Raw genomic sequence first — 25,951 nt, 5'->3', positions numbered from 1 at the left:
ACTAGATGGTGTTATCTGAAAAGCAGTAGACTGCTAAGTGCTTTTAGACAACCTTGTTTAGACATAAATGTTAGGACACTGGGGCTAGTGTTCAAATATCACCATCTAGTGGAATAACCTGTATACAGCTCGTGCGTAATTACGTCACTTATTCCTTAAAAACAAAAAACAAAAGTAATAATAGGAAAAAAAGGTTATCAAATAAAGCAATTATTTAACACTATGTATTTTAAGTTCAAGCAAATGTTAGGAGAAAAATTTAAATTTACATACAACAGGGTAAACTAATCTGTGTTGTACCAGAACACCTTTGAGGCCACTGAAGAAAAAGCACAATTTCATAAAGGGGAATAACATATTGGATTAGAGCAACTGTGAAAAGCTCTCACTTTACTGCCTAATGACTTGCAAGATAACATAATGGAAGGACGAAAAACATTTCAGTGCAGAGTTTAAGAAAACTATAGACAAGAATGGCCTTCATGTTAGGACATCTTGTGGAATGCCATTCAAGAATAACATATTAAGCCAACTGATATTGCTAAAATGAATCTGGATATATGTGAACCTGGTAATAAGGGTCAATTATATGAAAATACTAAGAAAGTCGCATTTTAAGTGAAATGAAGTTCCAAATGAAGTTCTTAGCAATGCATATTACTTAATAAAAAATAAAGTTTTGATATATTTACAGTAGGAAATTTACAAAATATATTCATGGAACTTATCAAGTAAAGTCAAGTCACATATAGCGCTTTAAGCAAAATACATTGCGTCAAAGCAAATGAACAACATTCATTTGGAAAACAGTGTCTCAATAATGCAGAATGACAGTTAAAGGCAGTTCATCATTGAATTCAGTGATGTCATCTCCGTTCAGTTAAATAGTGTCTGTGCATTTATTTGCAATCAAGTCAACGATTTCGCTGTAGATGAAGTGACACCAACTAAGCAAGCCAGAGGCGACAGCGGCAAGGAACCGAAACTCCATCGGTGACAGAATGGAGAAAAAAACCTTGGGAGAAACCAGGCTCAGTTGGGGGGCCAGTTTTCCTCTGACCGGACGAAACCAGTAGTTCAATTCCAGGCTGCAGCAAAGTCAGATTGTGCAGAAGAATCATCTGTTTCCTGTGGTCTTGTCCTGGTGGTCCTCTGAGACAAGGTCTTTACAGGGGATCTGTATCTGGGGCTCTGTCCTGGTCTCTGCTGTCTTTCAGGGATGTAGAGGTCCTTTTTAGGTGCTGATCCACCATCTGGTCTGGATACGTACTGGATCCGGGTGACTGCAGTGACCCTCTGATCTGGACACAGACTGGATCTGGTGGCTACGGTGACCTCGGAATAAGAGAGAAACAGACAAATATTAACGTAGATGCCATTCTTCTAATGATGTAGCAAGTACATACGGTGTTATGGGAAGTGTTTCCGGTTCCGGTTTACCTAATTAATGCAGCCTAAAAATCCTTTAACGGATTTGGATATTAAAAGCATATTAGTATGTTATGTGTAAGCCAGGTTGATCTTTACTTAATGTCCTATTGATATTTGGAATTTTTGACTTAACATTTTTGGCATTACTACAAATATACCCCCAGCGACTTAAGACTGGTTTTGTGCTCCAGGTTCACATATCTGTGGAGTCCAGGAAGAATGTTTTATGGAGTGATGTGACCAAATTGAAAATTTTTGGACTCATGGATTAGTGTCTGGTGCAAAAAAAAAAAAAGGCAAAACTTATGAGCAGAAGGACATCATCTCCATGATCAAACACAGTCTTGTTATGGGGTGTGTTCTGCTGTCGCAGGAAGTGGAAGTCTTCACTGTATGAAGGACATCATGGATTCTTTGAAGTATCAAGTTATTTTGGTAAAGATTGTGATGTTCTTGGTGCAGAGACTGAAGCTTGATGATCAATGGTGTTACGTCCTTGAGTTGTGTTAATGTCTCTTTTATACTTTTCCCAAGTCTTTATTTTTACTTTCACTTTCCCATTGGCCCATGCGGCACACCTTGTCCCCATTTTCCTGTGCTGTCATTGACCAGCACTTCAATCCGATTGGTGCCCAGAGTAGACACCATTCATGACGATTCAAAACTTTATTCAACTTTTCATCCTATAGTTGTGTTGTATCGTATCTGTGTATCCCATGTGATTCTGCACAAAATGTGACTTTTGATAATTAAATAATTTTGTAAATGAATGTTTAGAGTATGTATGTATTTATTTATATAATTTCACTCTACTTTACATTCAATCACTCAAATGTGCATTAATAATCATTCTAGGTTGCTGATGCCTTGCTGAATTGTTTTCATAAAATGTTGTTCTTGGCATCAAGCAGGTCAAGGGTGTTTAATAATTCTAATTGCCACTGTATTGTGTATTATAGTGTCACTAGATTGTAACATTTATAACAATAATAATACATTTAGCTAACATTTTGTTTTGCTCACTTTCTCATAAAGTGAAAAACATAATATAATAAATAGGGTTTCCCTTTATAACCTCCTAATTGGTTCATTATTGATAAGAAGTAAGATAACTGGAGTAGTAATGTTTAGGTATTGGGCATGGTTAGAATATAATAATTGACAGTAAATGTATGCTAATTATCAAGTAGTTAATAGTGAATAGTGATCCCTGATCTAAAATGTTACCAAAAGTGTTTGCCATAAATGTAAATTCCCAACCTAGTATAAAATGACTTAAATTGTACTTTTGACCTGGAATAAGATTCACTATCTCTCATCTGCTGATCTACAGTAAACAATACTAATAACTGACAGTAAAAATCTGAATGCAAACATAACAGTATAAAAATAGCAGCAAGCAGTAAAACATCACCAAAATAGGTTTAACATTAACCAGCTAAATCTATTCAAACTTTGGTGAAACCCGGAAAGGAATTTATTTTTGAGTCTACAGGGAACTTCCAGTTAATTTTCCCATGTTTCTTTTTTTTTTTTTTTTATAAGTAAAATAAGACTAAAATAAATTTTCATACAAAAGTCTGGCATAGTCAAGAACAGAGTGTTACTATGGCAGTTTTTCCATTTCTTGAAATTGATCAGAACTGCAAGCTAGCCAAACAAACCTCTTAGAGGTACTCACATGAATAATACTAATAATAGTAATAATAAACATGGGTATAATACCGTATAATAAAACAGAACATTTTATAACCATAATTATTACAACATAATATAAAACATAAAAAAATTATATAAATAAAAATATAATTAAAATGTATATAAAAGGAAGTCAGGGTGTGGAAATTAGTGAGGAGTTGTTACCGTAAGTACAAAGCTTTTTGAACTCTGTTATAAACATATGATACTCATAATAATATAAACATATGACATAATGGTCTTGAGACTCTGTTTGTTATAATTAATAGATTACATATGATAACACATAAAAAATATACTAAAATATAATACCTGTTTCACTTTCCCACAACATTGCAAACCATGCAGCCTTGAACTTATATTCATTTGGAGTCAAGAGGTTTCATCCTTTATTTGTTATGCTGTACAGATTGTACATAATGAAACATTAACTTTGGTGCTTGCACGTGTTTGTGTTTCCGCTTTCTTCCATATATAAGTGTGTGTGTGAGAAGTTAAAAAGTGTATTGCGACTGCACCTTAATCCAAGAAGACCAAGACAATCTTCAGAAGATCTATCTGTAAGACTATTGTTTTTATTACTTAACAGCATTTAACAAGTATAATTATTGTGCATACAATTTTTTTAAGCACATACTGAGATTACATGGAATGTTGTACTTTTAAAGGGTGTTTAAAAGTACTAGAAAACAAAGGTGATTTAAAGTTTAGGAACACTGGAAAGAAAAAGGTTACAGAATTTAAAAAATGTTTCTATAAAATGTGTTATCTTTATGGTGAAAAAGGTTCATGCCCCCTGCCAGCTCACTGTACATTTACAGCAGGCAAATAGCAAGGCTCTTTATAATGCTATCTACATCATCTTTAATATCTTACAGCCTAAATTAAGCTTTTACATCAAAGAAAAAACAAAAAAAAAAACAAGGCAAAAATTACAGTACATATGTTAAACATACTTGTGTGTAAGACTTGCTGAAACAGAAATAGTATAGCTGTTATAATAAGATCAGTTTTTTGTCATTTTGAAAAAAAATATCAGCACCATCTATCACTATGTGTGTATTTATGTGTAACTGAGTTTTTTTTTTTTTCCACAGGTGACAAGGTTCTTAAGAGAGACAAGATCTCCCTGGGAACTGTATGTTAAAACACAGGCTGAAGGTTCTTTTGTCTGTTTGTGTCTCTGCGGTAGCCAATCCACATTACTGCAAAGTAGTGTGAAACACTCATCTGTTGATCATGAAGTCGAGAGCTTTCTGTCTGCTGATGCTCTGCTGTTTTATCAATGTCTGCAACCTTCATCCTCTCAACATTCGTCCTAGTAATGGACTCCGTTTGTGCCGCAAAAATTCAAGTTTATCAGCGCTGGAGGTTCTACCAGGAGGAGGCTGGGATAACCTGCGCAACATAGACATGGGTCGGGTGATGAATCTGAGTTATTCCCAGTGTCAGACCACAGAAGACGGAGTCTATCTCATTCCAGATGAAGTCTTTGTCATTCCACAGAAAGTGAGCGGAGTGGAAACAAACTCTGAGATCATCATGTCATGGCTGGAACAAAATAGCTTTTCTTCTAAATCAATCAATGCAGAGGTTTCTTTCTTTTCGATGCTCAATGCCAAATTTTCCACCGAAAGCCAGCGTATGAAAACCCACCAAGTGAAAGACAGCTCTGTGACAGCACGAGTGCAAGTAAGTACAAAAGTAAAAAAAGAAGCTTGTTCAGAGCTCTGTGGACAAGCAGAGTGAGTGCAGAATTTAAGTACTTCTAAGGAAAAATGTCTGTAAATGTTTGGTTCTTTTTTTTCATATTATCTAACAATTGTTTCTCAGGTCCGTAACCATCTGTACACAGTAAAGGCGTATCCTGACTTCACTCTAGACTCCCGCTTTGCTCGACAGGCTGAGGAAATCGCAGATGCTATTGAAAACAATCAAACTCGTCAAGCAACATATCTGTCAGAGAAACTCATTCTTGATTATGGCACCCATGTCATCACAAGTGTTGATGCTGGTGCCACTTTGGTGCAAGAGGACTATTTAAAAATGTCTTATGTCTCTAACAGTCAGTCAGACACGTCTTCTGTTTCTGCATCCGCAGGAGTTAACTTTTTTAACAAAATTCGGTTTGATATTGGTTCCAGTACATCCCATGGAACCTCTGAAACCAGCGGTTATGAGGGTAATATCACATATTCGTTAACTGAGAGCCATGGAGGCACTTTATTCTACCCAGGCATCACTCTGCAGAAGTGGCAAGAGAGTACACTTAATAATCTGGTGGCTATTGACCGCTCCGGGCTGCCGATTCACTATTTTCTGAATCCAACAACATTCCCAGACCTCCCAGTACCAACAGTAAATAAAATAGCTTCATCAGTTCGTGATGCTGCAGAGCAATACTATAAAGTAAATACCATTCCAGGTTGTGTAAATCCAGATTCTCCAAATTTCAACTTTCAAGCAAATGTAGATGATGCATCCTGCGAGGGTCCAGTCACCAATCTTAGCTTTGGTGGCGTTTACCAACGATGCACTCCTCTGACATCAGACGGAAATGCTATTTGTGATGAAACAGCACAGAAAAACCCAGCTACTGGTGATTATTCTTGTCCTCAGCAGTACACCACCACCCTGTTACGCTCTGAGACAGTAGAACGAGGTTATAATCATTATGAATGCAACAGCCGCTGTCGCAAATGTGGTTTCCTATGGTTGTCTACTTGTTGTGACCAAACATGTTGGAATGTTAACCATGTCAGTCAAGCAAAAGTTGAAACTTACTGGTGTTCCTCAACTCAGAAAACCCCCGAGTACTCTGGATATCTGTTTGGAGGTCTATTTAGACCAGGAATGCAAAACCCATTGACCAAATCTAATAGCTGTCCTCCAAACTACTTTCCCCAACACTTTTTGTCTAATGGCATGATGGTTTGTATAAGCAATGATTATGAGGCCGGAACAAGATTCTCTGTGCCTTTTGCTGGTTTCTTCAGCTGCCAATCTGGCAACCCTCTTGCAAAGGGTCAATCTCGCTGTCCACCTCAGTTCAGCCAACATCTCGCTGCAGTTAGTGATGGCTGTCAGATATTGTACTGTGTCCAGTCCGGTGTGTTCACTGGTGGCCAGTTAATGCCTATCCGCCTCCCACCATTCACAAGACCACCCATGGTCAGCATGATTGCAACAAACACTGTAGCTGTAATGACAGAAGGTGATCGTTCTTGGGTGAGGGTTGGAGAAACTAAGATGTGGAGACTGGCAAAGCCTGGTGAAATTAATCAAATGGCACCAATGTTTGACACATCATCTTCTCAAATGTCTGGAGGAGAAAAGGCTGGTGTAGCCATTGGGGTAATGGTCCTGGTTGCTCTTGTGATTGCAGGAGCAGTGTTCATGAAAAGGAGAAAGAGGTTTTCTGCCATTAGGTTAAGGAGAGGGTATGAAGAGATTCATACCGAGGAACTATCATAATTATTTTTTGAAAGAGGACCTTTTATAGATTTATAATGTTATAATGAATATGATTAGGCATAGAAAAAGTTGGCAGCAGCAGTAACAGTTACAGTAGTTATTCTAGTAGTGATCTCAGTCAGTAAGCATTAACTAAAAGTACATTTTTACATTTGTCTTACAGCTAACAAGCATTGGAATAAATCTGAAATATTTTGTTTTTGTTAACATTGTCGCAAAAATATTAAACAAATAATTGTTAACTAAATACATTTTTTAAAAATGATTCAGCTTGAGCCTGATTGGGAGAATTGTGTAGTGTAAAGTGACTGTGATTATGCACAAGCTTTATACAGGTTATTCCACTAGATGGTGTTATCTGTAAAGCTGTAAGTGATTTAGCATTCCTTCAGTTTAGATTTGACTTCATTTGTTTCTTAAATATCACAAGTTTGTGCATAATTAGACACTTGTTCATTAAAAGGAAATGCTCATGCAAGAAAGCAATTATTTCATACATTAATATGTCTGAACTTTAAGCAACTGTTAAATACATTAGACAGTTTTACTTGGAACAGTCTAAAATAATTAACAGTTACAAATATGTTTATTTGAGTAGAAATAAAAATTATTGTATGAAATTGTTACTTTTATTTTTTTTTATTCCCTTAAGCTATTGAAATTAAAGCACATTCTTGTGATTAATATTTCCCAAGGAATGCATGCATTGAAAAGATGTATAACTTGAGTAATACAACAAGACACATTGGATAAAATGTCTGAAAATGGGCAAATGTATTTACATTAATCAGTTTGGCAGATTTGGTTTTTCCTAACCAAATTATAACTTATCATAAGTAATACGTTTGAGTACTTTATTCTCTTTGACCTCAAATAGATACATTTACTATAACATCCTCCATCTGGTTATTTACAGACTACAATAGCATTAACTGTAATTGCAAATGGCACAGTAATAACAGTTTAAGTATATCAAAAAGTAGTATTAAACTGAAAAATAATAAACATTAATCTGCAAAATGTATTCATGCTGTGGTGCAACCTGGAGCAGATTTATTATATTTGAACCTCGGGAATTTCATTTATTTATTTATTTTTTTTTTTAATTTATGTGTTTCTTTATTTTTTTTATGAATACATATATCTATGGTATATAGCTATTAATTAAATAATAGCTATGGCAAAAATGCAAGCTAGCTGAACAAACTTCTCTTAAAAGCACAATGTTAATGTAGGAAGGATACTTTAAACTTGTCACATTTTAGAGTCAAACTTTGGCCAAGGAATTAAAGAAATTACGGTAATGTATAATAAAGTATAACAATTTCATAACCATCGTAATAAAGTTTGCTGAGTCTACAGACTTTAAGTTAAAGCTCAAGTCTACAGACTTTAACTTTGGTACACCATCAAAGACAAAACATCACGTGTGCTTGTATTGTGCTTGTGTTTGCATTCATATAAAAGGAGGTCAAGGGTGTGCAAATTATTGAGGAAGTAGTCTACACAATAGAATTTAAACACTTTGGATTCATAAACTTATGCTATCATGTTCGAGGCATTCTGTTTGTTATAAATAATGCATTATAATAACATATTCAAAATATGAAAAACATATTACAACATTTCATATTCCCACAACATTGCAAAAACCATGCAGCCTTGAAGTTTCGATGTTTTTTGAGTCGAGTGGTGATATTTGTTCCTCCATCGGTTAACGTTTTGCTGTACAGACTTCTAGCTCATTAAACATTAACTTTGGCTGGCACAAAGAGGAAGATGAAATTGCTTCTTGCACGTGCTTGTGTTTGCGCTTTTTTTTTTTTTTCTTTTTTTACATTTATATGTATGTATATGTATATGTTAAGTTAAAAAGTGTAGTATGAGTGGACCTTGAGCCAACAAGACCAGGACAATCATCAGAAGAATTATCTGTACAACTGTTTTTTTATTTTTTTTTATTACTTAATCAGAATAATAATAAAAAAAAGAGTCATGATTTTTGTGCATGCTATCTTCATGCACATACTGAGCTTACATGGAATATTTGTACTTTTACTAAAAAACCATCAAATATTAGTCAAGCCTTGATCAATATTTGGATGGCATTTTTTTCAGTGGTAATTGGGTGAAAATAGTAAGTTATATAAATAATAAGTTAATTCCACACTTAAATTGGTTTAAAGGATTACTCCACCCCAAAATGAAAATTTTGTCATTCATCACTTACCCTCATGTCGTTCCAAACCTGTAAAAGTTTGTTCGTCTTCGGAACACAATTTAAGATTTTTTCTTTTTCTTGTACAAAAATTATTCTTGTCACTTCATAACATTAGGATTGAACCACTGATGGCAGATGAACTATTCTGACAATGCTTTTCAAACTTTTCTGGACTTGGCATTCAATGGGACAGTCACAAGCCTCCTGGTTTTCATCCAAAATATCTTAAATCGTGTTCTGAAGAAGAACTAAGCTTTTATGAGTTTGGAACGACATGGGGGTAAGTGATTAATGACAAAATTTTCATTTTGGGGTGGAGTATCCCTTTAATATATATGTAGGTCAATATTTTTTATATTCAGTTTACATCAAATCAACATCATGTAGTTTTTGAAGTCAGTTTGATTTGAATATTTGATCTGTTTTTGATGTCAGTTGATGTCATTTTAATGTCTTTTCAACATCATTTTGCCACAAGTGATAAAACAAGGCATGCATAAATAAATAAATAAATAATTAAATGACTTGCGTGTATGACTTGCTGAGTCAGAAACAGCCACATAACGGTTACACTAAGAGCAGTGTTTGGTCATTGTGAATCTGTCCATCACAATGTGTGTATTTTGGTTTGTTTTAATCATTCTCTACAGGTGATGAGGTTTTTGGGTGCTACAGCATCTGCCTGAAGAAATACATATTTGTTAACTGCCTATATACAGCATGGTCATGGATCTTTTTGTGCATTCTCTTATGAGAAAGGAGCCACTCGTCATGTCTAAACAGCAGTAGGGCTCATTTTCATGGTTTCATCCAACGTATCCCCTGTCAATATTCATTTGACAACTGTTAGACTGAGCTTGAACTGAGAACAGTATGTCACTGAATGGGCAGATCAGAGCGGTTTCAAAGTATATTTATTTAAAGTTGCTATATAGTTCTTCATCAGTTTAACCCAGTTTTTTAAGTGGTTCTTTTAAAGTGGCTTTGAGCATTCAAAAGTACTTTTTGGACCCTTCAACTAATAACTTCTACTGCATTATTTAATTAATTATGGCCTTGAAAAATGTACATTCAGAGAATGTAAACATCACATATCGTACTCTTAGCTAAATATGCTGTAAGGGAAACAGGTCAATTTAGCTCAAAGGGAATCGTTTAAGATTTTAAAGGGAATTTGAACAGAATCACTGTTTCACGGCTGATCACTGAGACGCCCTGCAATTCACTGAACGAGCCGTTTAACATCAAATCTGCTCTGAATATTAATATCCAAACTACAGTGAAAACACTATCAATTAGCACAGTAACAAGATCGGCAGTTTAAGACATTAACTTGTAAGCACAAAACACAAGATACTTCTCTTTTCAATATGAATAAGGCTTTATTAGATATATCTAAGACATATAAACTAATCTAAAACATAAACGCACGTACGCACACATTCAAATGTCCGATGTTGCTGATTGGCTGGAAGTTCAGTAGTCGTTGAAGTGACGTCTTATGAAGCCCGTGGTTGGGCGTTGGCTGAAGGTGCAGAGTTGTGTGCGCTGGTTGAAGTTGAACGGGCAGTCGAGGTCAGACGGGGTTACAAAACTTAACTCAGAACACGAAACTCTCAAACAGAAAAGAAAAGAAATAAAGTTTGATGAGACTAGGTGGTGTTTCTTCCCATCGTGGCTAAGTAGCAGCAGGCAGGCCGAAGCACGCTGGAACCACGCTCAAAGTGATGACTAACAGCATGGCTAGAAGCTAAAGCTAGGAAGCAAAGCTAAAAGCAAAACTAAAAGCAAACATGACTAATAGCAAAAGCTAAGAAGCATAGCTACATCATAAAGCAAGATTTTAGGGTGTCCTAAGTATTTAAACTGGCCTTTTGGCCACACCTCAAATGTTGTATTGATGAATCAGATATTGTCTTGGCTCGGGTTGATAAGATAACATAAATCATATGTTATCTTATCAAGCACATGGTCCAAATTTTCCCGCTCTTGCAGGGTCTAATTTTGGACATGATTCCTATAACCAGAATATGATACATTTGATAAATAACTGGTGGTCAGGACTGTTTCAAGCTAACAGATTCGAATACATAGATACTAGACATGAATATGTATCTTTAAGCTATCCAATAGTTATCAAAAGAGATACACAATAAGTGATTATAACATGATAGTCAAATTTGTGGGTTTCATATAAATGAATATGGAGTGAATCGATGGACTGATATTCATTTATAAGTCTTTTTGAGTTCATTTTGGTCCATATATATGTAGAAAAGACAGTTTCTGTGTCATTATCTTTTGACAAAGATTTCTGTGGAGACCAGAGGTTCAAAGGCCCCCCCCCTTACGAATTTCAGTCTGGTTCTGCTAGGTGGGGGAAGTCAAATGATCTTGTGTAGTACTCTCATGGGTTTACACGTGATGTCCGGCGTTGCCTATCAATTATAAACAACAAATTTGACAATCTCTTCTCCAAATTAAAATTGTCAATAATTGTTCTAGTGGTGTTAATGTTGAAAGCTGTTCTGTGAAAGCGTTGGTTGGTTGGTTATCTTGCTTGGGACTTGTGGCACAGAATGTTTTATGACTTCCTTACTGAGGAATTTGGCTCATGTTTCAACCACAGCCCTGATCAACTCTTTAATTTGTCTGGTTCGAGTCAGATCGGCTACAACACAGAATACAAAGCTCAAAGCTAAATGGTTTGCAATGTTATGGAAATACAGTAGATTGTATATTAAAGAGCCACACAGATGGGAAATCAAAAATTACCTGTATTACAGTGTATGATATAGCTGTCCATCAGTGTAAACAATGTGCAAAGTAATTAAAACAAAAAGTACACGATTTATAAAGTTATTGGCTTCTAAAGTAAGGAGTCGACTCTGAATCGCTGAAACAAGTCGTTATAGATTTCAAATCTTTCACCCATCTCTATGTACGTCACTAGAACACTTTGCATAATAATCTCCGCCTACCATCTTGGGAGAAACGGAACTCTGACCTGCCCCACCCCCCCACACAGACGCTCTGGTTGGTGTGATAGCATCATGTCGAGGAGACAGTGTGTTTTTAATTGTAAAGGCAAGTTTGTTTTATTTTCACTGCCAAAGAATGAAGATCAGAAAAAACAATGGCTAAAATTCATTTTTACCACAATACCAGAGCAGTACAACAAATCCCTTTTGTGTTCACAACATTTCACTGATGACTGCTTTTCTAATCTCGGTGAGTACAAGGCGGGATTTTCAAAGCGTTTGACCATAAAAGAGGGTTCATTACCAACTTTATTTAGACCAACAAGCATCTCAGAATCACAACGCGAAGTATGATTATGAAGTTATGTGTTTGTTTTCTCCCGAGCGTCTTATCAGTATGTGTGCTGTCTGCAGCCTGTCTGCGCTGATCTTCATTTACAAACACGTCATTAAAATGAACTGTAACTCTGTGAATACTCAACGAAGAGACATGAGAGAGATATCTATAGAAAGCTTGACATATCTTCTTTAAAACTAAATAAGTGCTGCTAACAGATATTCTGTGATAAAGTAATCCATATGAAAACAACGCGATGTCTGTTTTTCACGTCTCCCTTCACTATATCTAATGTGACCACGCCCCCGCGCGTTAAACGCGCTATTCAGATTCAAACTGAAGCGCGGCTTGAATACACCCACACAGTAGAAAAAGCAGCGAGTCTGTTCAAGTTTTTTATTTTACAGTTTGCTTCGCGGTGAGAGGAATAAGACATAATTCACCCCAAAAAGATGCTAACGCATTGTTTACCATGAAGTTGTGTGCGGAACAACCAATCAAAACTGACTATGTTAGTTGACCGATCAGAACACAGTATGTTACTGAAAGGTGGGGTTTAAGGAAACTGAATCTTTTGAACAGCTTTGTGCGAACCGTTTGGGGATATCTGAGAATTGAGGTAATTTTAAAATGATATTTTGACAAAATGACAATGTTTCTTAACCTTGGATGGATTTAAACCTATTGTACAGGACCTATAAACAGTGATAGGAAGCTTAGAATTTTCATCTTACTGGCTCTTTAATGCTGTAAATGTAACAACATCATATCCTGCTCACTATATATGCATTACTGTATCTAAGTAGATAAGCATAAAACTGTGCTACCACGTGATAAAAAAGTGATGATGAAAACGAAACCTGCTGGAGGCATTTCATTTATACCCACAGCAATTTCTGAATGTTTCTCATTCTGAAGAGGATTTGAAAAGGTCTGTGAATACCATGCTCTAAATCAAGAAGCAGCAAACCATCTCATTTCCTCTTGTTTAAAAGTGAATGTTTGAAAAAAAAAAAAAAAAACACAGGACATTATGAAGACCCAGAAAATTAGGGGGAATTGTGTAGATTAATTGACCAAAAAAATAGTCCGTAATGCACAACAAAAATATTTGTTTCATTAGGTTTATTAAACTGTCCATCAGCTGAAGGTTAAAACATACGTTGAAGGTTCTTTCATCTGTCTCTGACTCCAAGGTAGCCAGTCTATGAAGAGGAAGTTCATTGTCTCATGACTTTATTTTCTGAAGGATGTGAAACAGAAGTGGCTTTATTGAGGAACTTACCAAATTCTTAAATCTTCAGGATATGATTACTGTAGGTCACATCGCTGCAAAGTAGTGTGAAACAAGTATCTGTTGATCATGAAGTTGAGAGCCTTCTGTCTGCTGATGCTCTGCTGTTTTATCAATGTCTGCAACCTTCATCCTCTCAACATTCGTCCCAGTAATGGACTCCGTTTGTGCCGCAAAAATTCAAGTTTATCAGCGCTGGAGGTTCTACCAGGAGGAGGCTGGGATAACCTGCGCAACATAGACATGGGCCGGGTGATGAATCTGAGTTATTCCCAGTGTCAGACCACAGAAGACGGAGTCTATCTCATTCCAGATGAAGTCTTTGTCATTCCACAGAAAGTGAGCGGAGTGGAAACAAACTCTGAGATCATTATGTCATGGCTGGAACAAAAAAGTTCAACTTCAAGCTCCATCAATGCAGATGCTTCCTTTTATTCAGTGCTCAATGCAAAATTCTCCATAGAAAACCAACGTATGAAAACCCACCAAGTGAAAGACAGCTCTGTAACGGCCCGAGTTCAAGTAGGTACTAAAGTAAAAAATTTAATATTAAGAGTTCTATGCACTATATAGACAAGCAGGATGAATACAGATTTTTTTTTAAATATTCCTAAATTAGTAAAAATGTAATTCATCCCCTTGGTCTTATAAGGTTCTATTTGCATTCCGAGTAGTTTTGAGATATTGAGCTTCAAAGTTTTTGTGTTCCATTCGACTGTGTAGATAGAACCTTATTTTTGTTTTTTTTTTATATAAAAAGTCCCATAATGTACACAAAATTAAAAAATCTGTCACATAATGGAAATACGTTGACACAGAATAAGAACATGTGAATAACTCAATAACTCAAAAATGTCAGATAGCACCAAAGAGGACGAATTTTGAATTACCACTATGGCTTCATAAAAAATCTAAATACAAATTTTTATACCAAAATAAATAATGCTCATTTTATGAGCATCTAAAATAATAATAATAATAATAAAAAATAAAAAAAAACTATATTAAATTATAATTTAAAACAAAAGATGGAATATTTTCAATTGCAATGCTGATAGTGCTTGGTTAATTTTCTCATATTAACAAAAAATTGTTTCTCAGGTCCGTAACCATCTGTACACAGTAAAGGCGTATCCTGACTTCACTCTGGACTCCCGCTTTGCTCGACAGGCTGAGGAAATCGCAGATGCTATTGAAAACAATCAAACTCGTCAAGCAACATATCTGTCAGAGAAACTCATTCTTGATTATGGCACCCATGTCATCACAAGTGTTGATGCTGGTGCCACTTTGGTGCAAGAGGACTATTTAAAAATGTCTTATGTCTCTAACAGTCAGTCAGACACGTCTTCTGTTTCTGCATCCGCAGGAGTTAACTTTTTTGACAAGGTTAAATTTGATATCGGTGGCAATACATCCCAAGGAACCTCTCAAACCAGTGGTTATCAGGGTAATATCACATATTCGTTAATTCAGAGCCATGGAGGTGCTTTATTCTACCCAGGCATCACTCTGCAGAAGTGGCAAGAGAGTACACTTAATAATCTGGTGGCTATTGACCGCTCCGGTCTGCCGATTCACTATTTTCTGAATCCAACAACATTCCCAGACCTCCCAGTACCAACAGTAAATAAAATAGCTTCATCAGTTCGTAATGCTGCAGAGCAATACTATAAAGTAAATACCATTCCAGGTTGTGTAAATCCAGATTCAAAAAATTTCAACTTTCAAGCAAATGTAGATGATGCATCCTGCGAGGGTCCAGTCACCAATCTTAGCTTTGGTGGCATTTATCAACGATGCACTCCTCTGACATCAGATGGAAATGCTATTTGTGATGAAACAGCACAGAAAAACCCAGCTACTGGTGATTATTCTTGTCCTCAGCAGTACACCACCACCCTGTTACGCTCTGAGACAGTAGAACGAGGTTATAATCATTATGAATGCCACAGCCGCTGTCGTGAATGTGGTTTCTTATGGTTGTCTACTTGTTGTGACCAAACATGTGGTGATGCTTACCGTGTCCGTCGTGCAAAAGTTGAAACTTACTGGTGTTCCTCAACTCAGAAAGCCCCCGAGTACTCTGGATATCTGTTTGGAGGTCTATTTAGACCAGGAATGCAAAACCCATTGACCAAATCTAATAGCTGTCCTCCAAACTACTTTGCCCAACACTTTTTGTCTAATGGCATGATGGTTTGTATGAGCAATGATTATGAGGCCGGAACAAGATTCTCTGTGCCTTTTGGTGGTTTCTTCAGCTGCCAATCTGGCAACCCTCTTGCAAAGGGTCAATCTCGCTGTCCACCTCAGTTCAGCCAACATCTCGCTGCAGTTAGTGATGGCTGTCAGATATTGTACTGTGTCCAGTCCGGTGTGTTCACTGGTGGCCAGTTAATGCCTATCCGCCTCCCACCATTCACAAGACCACCCATGGTCAGCATGATTGCAACAAACACTGTAGCTGTAATGACAGAAGGTGATCGTTCTTGGGTGAGGGTTGGAGAAACTAAGATGTGGAGACTGGCAAAGCCTGGTGAAATTAATCAAATGGCACCAATGTTTGACACATCATCTTCTCAGATGTCTGGGGGAGAAAAGGCTGGTGTAGCCATTGGGGTAATGGTCCTGGTTGCTCTTGTGATTGCAGGAGCAGTGTTCATGAAAAGGAGAAAGAGGTTTTCCGCCACCAGTTTGGTACAAGGGTACGAAGAGATTCATAGCGAGGGTGAAAACGAGAGCATTGTAGAGATTCAGAGAGAACCACCGAATGAGAATTCAAATGAAAACCCCACTCAACCCTTACTATCATAAAAATCTTTTTAAGATAACTGTTCAGAGATTTACAGTTATGATTTATAATGTTATAATGAATATAATTAGACAGAAATAGTTGGCAGCAGCAGTAACATTTACAGCAGTTATACTAGTTGTGATATCAATCATTAACCATTCTTTAAAGGCAACTTTTTAAATTAAAATGTTTAACTATTAAAACTAACAATCCAAGCAATGGAAGAAATGTATATATAAAACCTGATTGTGGCGAGTGGGGCGGGGCCGAGAGGCGTGGGAACGAGGAGTGAGGCCAGGTGTAGTGATTGGAGATGAGCTACACCTGAGCCCCACCGCTAGTATCGAGTCCCACGTAGGAGATGGAAGGATATAAAACTGGAGTGACGACCGTGAAGGACGAGAGAGGACCAGGCCTGGGACATTATTTTATGTGTTTGCTTTTATTTGTGCGCGTCAGTCGCCGTGAGGGGCTGACGCGCTGTTGTGTTTATTTTGGATATTAAAATGAGTTTTGATTGTGCGCCGGTTCCCGCCTCCTTCTTCCCGATGAATATGGAGATTTGTTTATCATTACACTGATTTGTTTAATTAAAAGGACATAAATGTATAAACGTTCTGGGCTCTCATGTATAAACGTTGCGAATGCACAAAATAGGCATAGAAATGTGCGTACGCTGCTTTCCACACATGTATCCGGATTTATAAAAAATAAACTTGGTGTAAATATGTGTGCTCCCTACGGATGCCCTTGACTGTGTGTTCAAACTTTGTTTCCTGGAGTGAGAAAAGTAATGAAGTAAACAAGGATTTTAAACTGTTTTCATTTCGATATAGACATTTCATTAAATATTCTACTCTCATTAATGGAAATAAGCACTAAAATTAGCCTACATAAAATTATTACACAGAAGTTAAGCCCAAATTATATGAATTTAGACATATTTGTAGTGTATGAGCTTTATCACTTTTCCTGTGGCATGCTATGTTTTATTGACAGCAAGGAGTGCTATGATAATATTAAAACTAAACTGCACATTTCATGTTTTTATATTTTTATTTTTTGCAAGAACAATGATCATTGATGTGCACTTACTTCAATATTATGGCGGACAATGCTGGAGACGGTGGTCAAACCGTCCAATGTCTGGTTTGAATAGGTCCAATGATAATAGCTAACTGTACAACTGCAGCTGCAAGGAGGAGTTGATGGCATCAAGGCATCTTCACAACATTATAAAAAATAGAACTGTATTCGAAGGATTCAGCTAGAAAAATAGAAACAGAAAGATTTGTATATTTCCTTTTTAAAAATACTCAGTCAGTGAGGCACTGAATCAGACAATTGTATCTACACTTCAACAGACTCTGTTTCCACTAAAAAAATATATAAGATGTTCACCTTTTCAGAAAAACTGCAAACATTTAATTTGATTTGAAGTATTTAAAACAATTGAAATATTGTTTGGCCAGTGGGATAGAATGATGTCAGCTATAGTATTTTCTAAAACAGGCTATTTATCTGAGAATTACACCTTTTTGTTTTTATGAATTATATATATATATATATTTATTCTAAAACATAGTGGATGATTTTGGCAATAAAAAAATAATGTATTTATAATGTCTTGTACCTCTGACGGTCTTGGATGGGAATATGCATGGAAATTATATGCAGAGGAGATTATGCATCATAAAATTAGGCGTTGTAAGCTTCAAATATGGTTATTTTGGGTAGAAGAAGGTGTGGAGATGCATGTACGCACAATCTTCCCCTCACTAGATTTATAAAGGGATTACTTGGCAGTCTATGGGACAGTCACAAGCCTCCCAGTTTTAAAACAAAATATCTTAAACTGTGTTCCGAAGATGAACTAAGCTTTTACGGGTTTGGTATTTCATGACAATGACAAAATTAAAATTTTAAGGTGGAGTAATCCTTTAAGTTCTTTCAGAACAAGTTTTCAAACACAGAGGGCAACCAAAACAAGAGAGTAGAAATGAACAGTGGATGTAATAGGCTACATTGTATGACCCCACAAAAAATAGGCTACAATTTATAAAACAGATATTGTTAAACACCAAAATATTATTGTTATAATAATAATAATAATTATTATTGCTTATTAAAATGTATTGCACACACTAGCTAACCTAATTTTTATACTACAGGACCGGAGTTGCCTATCCCTGATTTAAACCATCAACTTTGTACACAGCAAGTTGGACTACAAAGTAGCAAAGCTTCATTTGAATGCCCGCTTTGTAAATCATTCACAGTTTTCTAGTTCTTCAAAAAAACACACCACATCTCAGAATTTTATAATCAGACACGCCATCCTTGAGTAAAAGTAACTTACATTTTACAGAAAACTGTAACTGAAATAGGCGAACGTCAAGATTTTCATCTTTTCATCATCGTTATTCATCTAAGAGCCATTTTTTTCAGTCATGTCTGGAAAGTGATGATAATGCTTTGGGATCAAACATAGTTCTTAGGGGGACAGACATAGGGGGACAGACGCTGCGAAGATATCGAGTGTAGTGGTTAAGGGCAGATAGCTATGGGGTTAGAATTGTTGCATTATTCCAAATAAATAGATTATTATCCATAAATAAATGTAACGAGATTCACAAAAATATATCAAATTCACAAATAAATGTAAAGAGTTTCACAAAAAAATATAAAACTCACAAATAAATAAAATGAGATTTGCAAATAAAAAAATATATATTTACAAATGTGTTTAATGTCACAAACACAACTCTACCTGGCATTTATTTGTGAACCGCTGTCTGTGCATTTGTAAATTACTGCACGCATTTGTGGATCGCTTCCTGTGCATTTGTGGATTTGAAACACTTCTAGCGTCGACGTGCAGATAAATCCACAAATAAGTGGACTCCACCCACCGTCTACTTAACCCAATCAGACAACGCCCATGTTGCACTGACCAATCGCAGCACGCTCTCTCTCCAACCAATCACGTTTTGCCTAACAACCAGGGCGGGATCAGACACATGAACGCGAGTCACTCGCTACAGTCTCTTCAACATGGCCGATCAAGAGGAGTAAAGACAGGTGAGTGATGCTAACACAGTAATTAACTGAAGTTTTACCAGGTTCTTGATATGTCATCATTTGTCATAACTAGTGAGGTAGTTTGACAATTTACACCATGATTTAATAAGTTATTATTTGCTCTCAAGCACCATTTCGAAGACTGTCGCATTTGTCTGCCACATACATCAAGGGTGTCTTAATTCTAAAATGGACCATTATTCATTGTGAGGTGTAAATTGTTGTAATTTCTTTACTTTTGAATTTCTTTACTTGTGGCCTACAAAATGCGACCTCCTTGAGGAAGCAGCCATCGAAACAGTCAGCGGATTTATTTTACATTTAGAATTACTGAATTAGTTTATTAGATTAAATAAACTATTACTTAATATTGAGTGCAAGATGAAGAATATGTGAAGCTGCGGGTAGATTCGATGTGCGCCTGTAGTAAGGTTGCCAACTGCCCTAATTATACAGATATACGTTTGGGGTAAGATCTTCCAGTGCATATTACATGAGACTCGGTTTTATTCTCCCTTGTCACCCCCCGCAGTGGCATCGTCTCAGATACTACGAGTATGTGTGAACTGAGGGTCATAAGCTGTTGTTACGTTACCTGTAATGCATGACATGTTAATTGAAATTAACTGTCGAAAAGAACCAGTTTTCGAAAAAAGAACCTGACTTCCCATCACTAGTGAAAAGTTGGCTTTCCTCATTATTATGTTCCCTTGTACAGTATTGTTCAAAATAATAGCAGTACAATGTGACTAACCAGAATAATCAAGGTTTTTCGTATATTATTTTATTGCTACGTGGCAAACAAGTTACCAGTAGGTTCAGTAGATTCTCAGAAAACAAATGAGACCCAGCATTCATGATATGCACGCTCTTAAGGCTGTGCAATTGGGCAATTAGTTGAATTAGTTGAAAGGGGTGTGTTCAAAAAAATAGCAGTGTGGCATTCAATCACTGAGGTCATCAATTTTGTGAAGAAACAGGTGTGAATCAGGTGGCCCCTATTTAAGGATGAAGCCAACACTTGTTGAACATGCATTTGAAAGCTGAGGAAAATGGGTCGTTCAAGACATTGTTCAGAAGAACAGCGTACTTTGATTAAAAAGTTGATTAGAGAGGGGAAAACCTATAAAGAGGTGCAAAAAATGATAGGCTGTTCAGCTAAAATGATCTCCAATGCCTTAAAATGGAGAGCAAAACCAGAGAGACGTGGAAGAAAACGGAAGACAACCATCAAAATGGATAGAAGAATAACCAGAATGGCAAAGGCTCAGCCAATGATCACCTCCAGAATGATCAAAGACAGTCTGGAGTTACCTGTAAGTACTGTGACAGTTAGAAGACGTCTGTGTGAAGCTAATCTATTTTCAAGAATCCCCCGCAAAGTCCCTCTGTTAAAAAAAAGGCATGTGCAGAAGAGGTTACAATATGCCAAAGAACACATCAACTGGCCTAAAGAGAAATGGAGGAACATTTTGTGGACTGATGAGAGTAAAATTGTTCTTTTTGGGTCCAAGGGCCATAGGCAGTTTGTGAGACGACCCCCAAACTCTGAATTCAAGCCACAGTACACAGTGAAGACAGTGAAGCATGGAGGTGCAAGCATCATGATATGGGCATGTTTCTCCTACTATGGTGTTGGGCCTATTTATCGCATACCAGGGATCATGGATCAGTTTGCATATGTTAAAATACTTGAAGAGGTCATGTTGCCCTATGCTGAAGAGGACATGCCCTTGAAATGGTTGTTTCAACAAGACAATGACCCAAAACACACTAGTAAACAGGCAAAGTCTTGGTTCCAAACCAACAAAATTAATGTTATGGAGTGGCCAGCCCAATCTCCAGACCTTAATCCAATTGAGAACTTGTGGGGTGATATCAAAAATGCTGTTTCTGAAGCAAAACCAAGAAATGTGAATGAATTGTGGAATGTTGTTAAAGAATCGTGGAGTGGAATAACAGCTGAGAGGTGCCACAAGTTGGTTGACTCCATGCCACACAGATGTCAAGCAGTTTTAAAAAACTGTGGTCATACAACTAAATATTAGTTTAGTGATTCACAGGATTGCTAAATCCCAGAAAAAAAAAATGTTTGTACAAAATAGTTTTGAGTTTGTACAGTCAAAGGTAGACACTGCTATTTTTTTGAACACACCCCTTTCAACTAATTGCCCAATTGCACAGCCTTAAGAGTGTGCATATCATGAATGCTGGGTCTTGTTTGTTTTCTGACAATCTACTGAACCTACTGGTAACTTGTTTGCCACGTAGCAATACAAAATATACTAAAAACCTTGATTATTCTGGTTAGTCACATTGTACTGCTATTATTTTGAACAATACTGTATATAACTGGAACGGTTACTCCATGCACCTTTAAACTACAGTCTGTTCAGTTAAATATTTGGCTGCAGTTTGTGTTTACTTACTGTTTGTTCAGGGCCTTTCTGCACAAGGTGAAAGTGCTGCTCGGGCATTAGTGCAGATCATCGCCAGGGATCTGACACCAGGGCCAAGCCGCTCCACTAATTACTATTATATATAATGCTCATTACTGTAGTAACATCCAAAATAAAACTATAACGTTATTTGTAATTTAACTAGCGTTTCCCAGTTTTCTACCTCTCTTCTGTTTTCTGAACCCATTCGTCCGTCTGTTTTATTAATTTTTTTTTTTTTAAGGTAATTAAATGACCATTTGGTCATGTAGCATGTTACATTTTAAAATATTGTTGGAATATTGGCTATCTGCTAAAAATAAAAAAATCTAAAGTACTGTGCTGTATTTATCAATTAGACTAATATTTCATTATGAACAAGGTTTATTGCATTGATCAAAATGTTCTGTGTTTGTTATTATGCATTTTAGGACAGTGAGACAGCAAATGACAGACTAATCCACTTTCTGAAGCTTGGATTACCCCAGGAAAACATCAGTAACATTTTAGGTGTCACTCATACAACTATCGTTCGTTGGATGAGAGAATGTGTTTGGCCAGAGAGAGAATCCAATAATTAACCCTGAGATAATTATTTCTTCTTACAATGCTTTATTGGTTTTGCTCTGTTAGATTAACCCCCCATATTTAAAATGATTTATTTGTTTACCTTTAGATGGAATATTCAGACTCAATGGCAGTTGAACAAGATGGTGGAGATGCTGACCATGTTCACTTTGCAGTCAACGTGCCTGTAATTCACAGGCCACAACTCACAAATGAGCAAATTGACCCACTGCAAGTGTCTGATTCTTTTGGAGTAGATGTATACCTCAAGACTCTCACATATGTACAGACTTTGATTGAATAAAGGGATATTTGAAGGTTTATTTCTGCTGCTCTAATTTTGACAGCAAGGTTGTAAATGTGTATATATAGTTGTATCTTAAGTAAAACTTGTGGAAACAACCTTTTAAGACATGTAAAATAATTAAATTTATTTTAAAATGTTATTGAAGTACTTTTTTTATTATTATTATTTGTACATAGAAAAAAAAATTACATAGAACCAGTGTCCAGAATTAAATGAGTCCAAATCCAGTGGAGGATGTGTTAGCACAAGCTTGCAATGTAGATGCAAAGTTATCCATTATGGTTATTTCAGCTGGTATCATCAGGGTCCTGCTGCAGGTAGAAGCCTTGAAGTATCTTCCATTCCAAACATTTACCTGGAGATTCTTGGATGGGACTTCCCATCCAGTCCAAAATGATGTAAGCTTTTGTAGCTGGTCTGTAGTAATAATCAGAAGATGCATACAAACAACTCTTAACATTTTATGGAAGGTTGTATGCATTAAAACTGTCAAACTGCAATGAGTCTTAGAATGAGAAGTTTGAAAAATACTTTTTACAGGATTTATATTGTAATTAAGCCATTTATAATACATATTAAAACAATAAATATCGCTAATTTGATTTGCAAAGTATTAATAAAAAATATAATCTTAAGAACATCTAAGTGTACTCAACTGTGCTCTTTTGAGACACCATAAACTAAAATGTGCTTTTAATATACTACCTCTATTTAAAACAATATGTATTTAGTTACCACTTGTAGTACAAGAAGTTCAGTTGGACTATAAGTGGTAACTAAATACATGTTATTAATACTTCCAATCATAGTAACCTGAACGACATACCAATTTTTCCTCAAATGTGCTTTATAATAAATTACAATAAATCTATGAACAGGCTGTGGTCATGTCATGCATTACAGGTAACGTAACAACAGCTTATGACCCTCGGTTCACACATACTCGTAGTATCTGAGACGATGCCACTGCGGGGGGTGACAAGGGAGAATAAAACCGAGTCTCATGTAATATGCACTGGAAGATCTTACCCCAAACGTATATCTGTATAATTAGGGCAGTTGGCAACCTTACTACAGGCGCACATCGAATCTACCCGCAGCTTCACATATTCTTCATCTTGCACTCAATATTAAGTAATAGTTTATTTAATCTAATAAACTAATTCAGTAATTCTAAATGTAAAATAAATCCGCTGACTGTTTCGATGGCTGCTTTCTCAAGGAGGTCGCATTTTGTAGGCCACAAGTAAAGAAATTCAAAAGTAAAGAAATTACAACAATTTACACCTCACAATGAATAATGGTCCATTTTAGAATTAGGACACCCTTGATGTATGTGGCAGACAAATGCGACAGTCTTCGAAATGGTGCTTGAGAGCAAATAATAACTTATTAAATCATGGTGTAAATTGTCAAACTACCTCACTAGTTATGACAAATGATGACATATCAAGAACCTGGTAAAACTTCAGTTAATTACTGTGTTAGCATCACTCACCTGTCTTTACTCCTCTTGATCGGCCATGTTGAAGAGACTGTAGCGAGTGACTCGCGTTCATGTGTCTGATCCCGCCCTGGTTGTTAGGCAAAACGTGATTGGTTGGAGAGAGAGCGTGCTGCGATTGGTCAGTGCAACATGGGCGTTGTCTGATTGGGTTAAGTAGACGGTGGGTGGAGTCCACTTATTTGTGGATTTATCTGCACGTCGACGCTAGAAGTGTTTCAAATCCACAAATGCACAGGAAGCGATCCACAAATGCGTGCAGTAATTTACAAATGCACAGACAGCGGTTCACAAATAAATGCCAGGTAGAGTTGTGTTTGTGACATTAAACACATTTGTAAATATATATTTTTTTATTTGCAAATCTCATTTTATTTATTTGTGAGTTTTATATTTTTTTGTGAAACTCTTTACATTTATTTGTGAATTTGATATATTTTTGTGAATCTCGTTACATTTATTTATGGATAATAATCTATTTATTTGGAATAATGCAACAATTCTAACCCCATAGATAGCCTACACAGAGCAACAGACAGGGAGCCGGATTTAAATGCAAGCATGTTAGTTAAGGTAGGAAGAAACTGCATTGTTGCAACATCGGTCCTCTCAGAGAAAGTCTTCTCAAAAACAAAAAAATAATCAAAGAACAAAGGAGAAATTGCATCAGCACATCCGAGTCTTTATTTATTACACATTGTCTTTATTTATTTCTTTGCTGTGGTTCGGTTTAATTGTTCAATTACAGTTTTATTAAAATTTTAAATAATAGTTTCTATATAAAAAAATTCAAATTAAAATAAAAAAAATAAGGCTTTTATGAAAACCCTGAATAAAGAATTGCTTACAAACACACAAATAATTCACAATCGCTAAGTTGGGCTAACATAGATGGCTCAGAGTGATACTAATTAAAGAGTCATTTGGGAGCCATAAGAGCCGGCTCTTCTAAGGGAGCCAAGCCAAAAGAGCCGAATCTCTGAAAAGATCTGAACTTCCCATCACTAGGCAACACTGTAATCAGTTCCTTAATAATTATTTTGAACAAATTGATTCGTTGATTTATTCATAATAAACAAAAACAATCCATTGATGACACTTACTGGCGTAATAACGTAACCGCATTGACTAGAAAATCCCAACTAACACCTTTCTGTTTGACATTAAAATCAATTTAATTAATCGTTTAATTAAAAAAAATGTAATTCAGGCATTTACATGGACTGTTTTTATGGTCAATTTTGTATTTTCCTCCATAAAATGTATATAATAAAATAAATACATGACAGTGTTTCCATATATTCAAAATCTTCTGACTTTCCCATGCAATGTGCTAATGAGTCGGCCTATGATTTTCATTTCACAATATCCATAGTCTTGCATACAAATGCAAGTAAAAAGGAATATCCTATATTTTTTATTCCCCATGTCCTAATGTTTTAATTTCTGCTCTGGAACAACAGAAAAAAGGCCCATGTAACAGGCCATGAGCCATCGGCTCATTGAATAATATATTTAAGGTATTTAATAAAATGTAGGTAATCAGTGTCATCAAATCTTAATCCGAAAACGTCAGTTATTTCAATGCTTCTTAACAACCAAAGATAAAGTCAGGACTAGTCTGTAGGGGCTGTATAAAGCAAACCAGTGTCTTACTTGCACAGTTTTGATGAATAATGACTGTTATCAAGGTAATGATAATTACAGTGACACAGACATTGTACATTAGGCATGTATGAGTTTATAATTGTTGATGCACAAACAAAACACATGAAAGGATTATGTTTTTAAATGAGCACATTTAAGTTTAATAGCTGCTCT

General features: G+C 36.1%; 1 protein-coding gene across 4 annotated transcripts; it reads left to right on the top strand.

Moving 5' to 3' along the window:
- Positions 1-3,560: 3,560 nt before the first annotated feature.
- LOC127963604 (macrophage-expressed gene 1 protein) lies at positions 3,561-16,961 on the top strand. Of its 4 annotated transcripts, none has more exons than XM_052563606.1 (4): positions 3,561-3,689; positions 4,227-4,821; positions 4,963-5,554; positions 15,130-16,961. In XM_052563606.1, the coding sequence occupies exons 2-4, from the start codon at positions 4,369-4,371 to the stop codon at positions 16,251-16,253; spliced, it is 2,169 nt and encodes a 722-aa protein (XP_052419566.1). In that variant the 5' UTR covers positions 3,561-3,689; positions 4,227-4,368; the 3' UTR covers positions 16,254-16,961. The 4 variants fall into 4 exon arrangements, with proteins under 4 accessions (XP_052419566.1, XP_052419568.1, XP_052419567.1 ...); XM_052563608.1 differs by having other exon boundaries at positions 4,963-5,791; positions 15,367-16,961; XM_052563607.1 differs by lacking the exon at positions 4,963-5,554 and having other exon boundaries at positions 14,538-16,961.
- Positions 16,962-25,951: the final 8,990 nt, after the last annotated feature.

The sequence above is a fragment of the Carassius gibelio genome, chromosome B8, assembly GCF_023724105.1.
Source record: "Carassius gibelio isolate Cgi1373 ecotype wild population from Czech Republic chromosome B8, carGib1.2-hapl.c, whole genome shotgun sequence".
Taxonomy (NCBI): domain Eukaryota; kingdom Metazoa; phylum Chordata; class Actinopteri; order Cypriniformes; family Cyprinidae; genus Carassius; species Carassius gibelio.
This window is presented reverse-complemented; position numbering and strand designations above follow the sequence as displayed.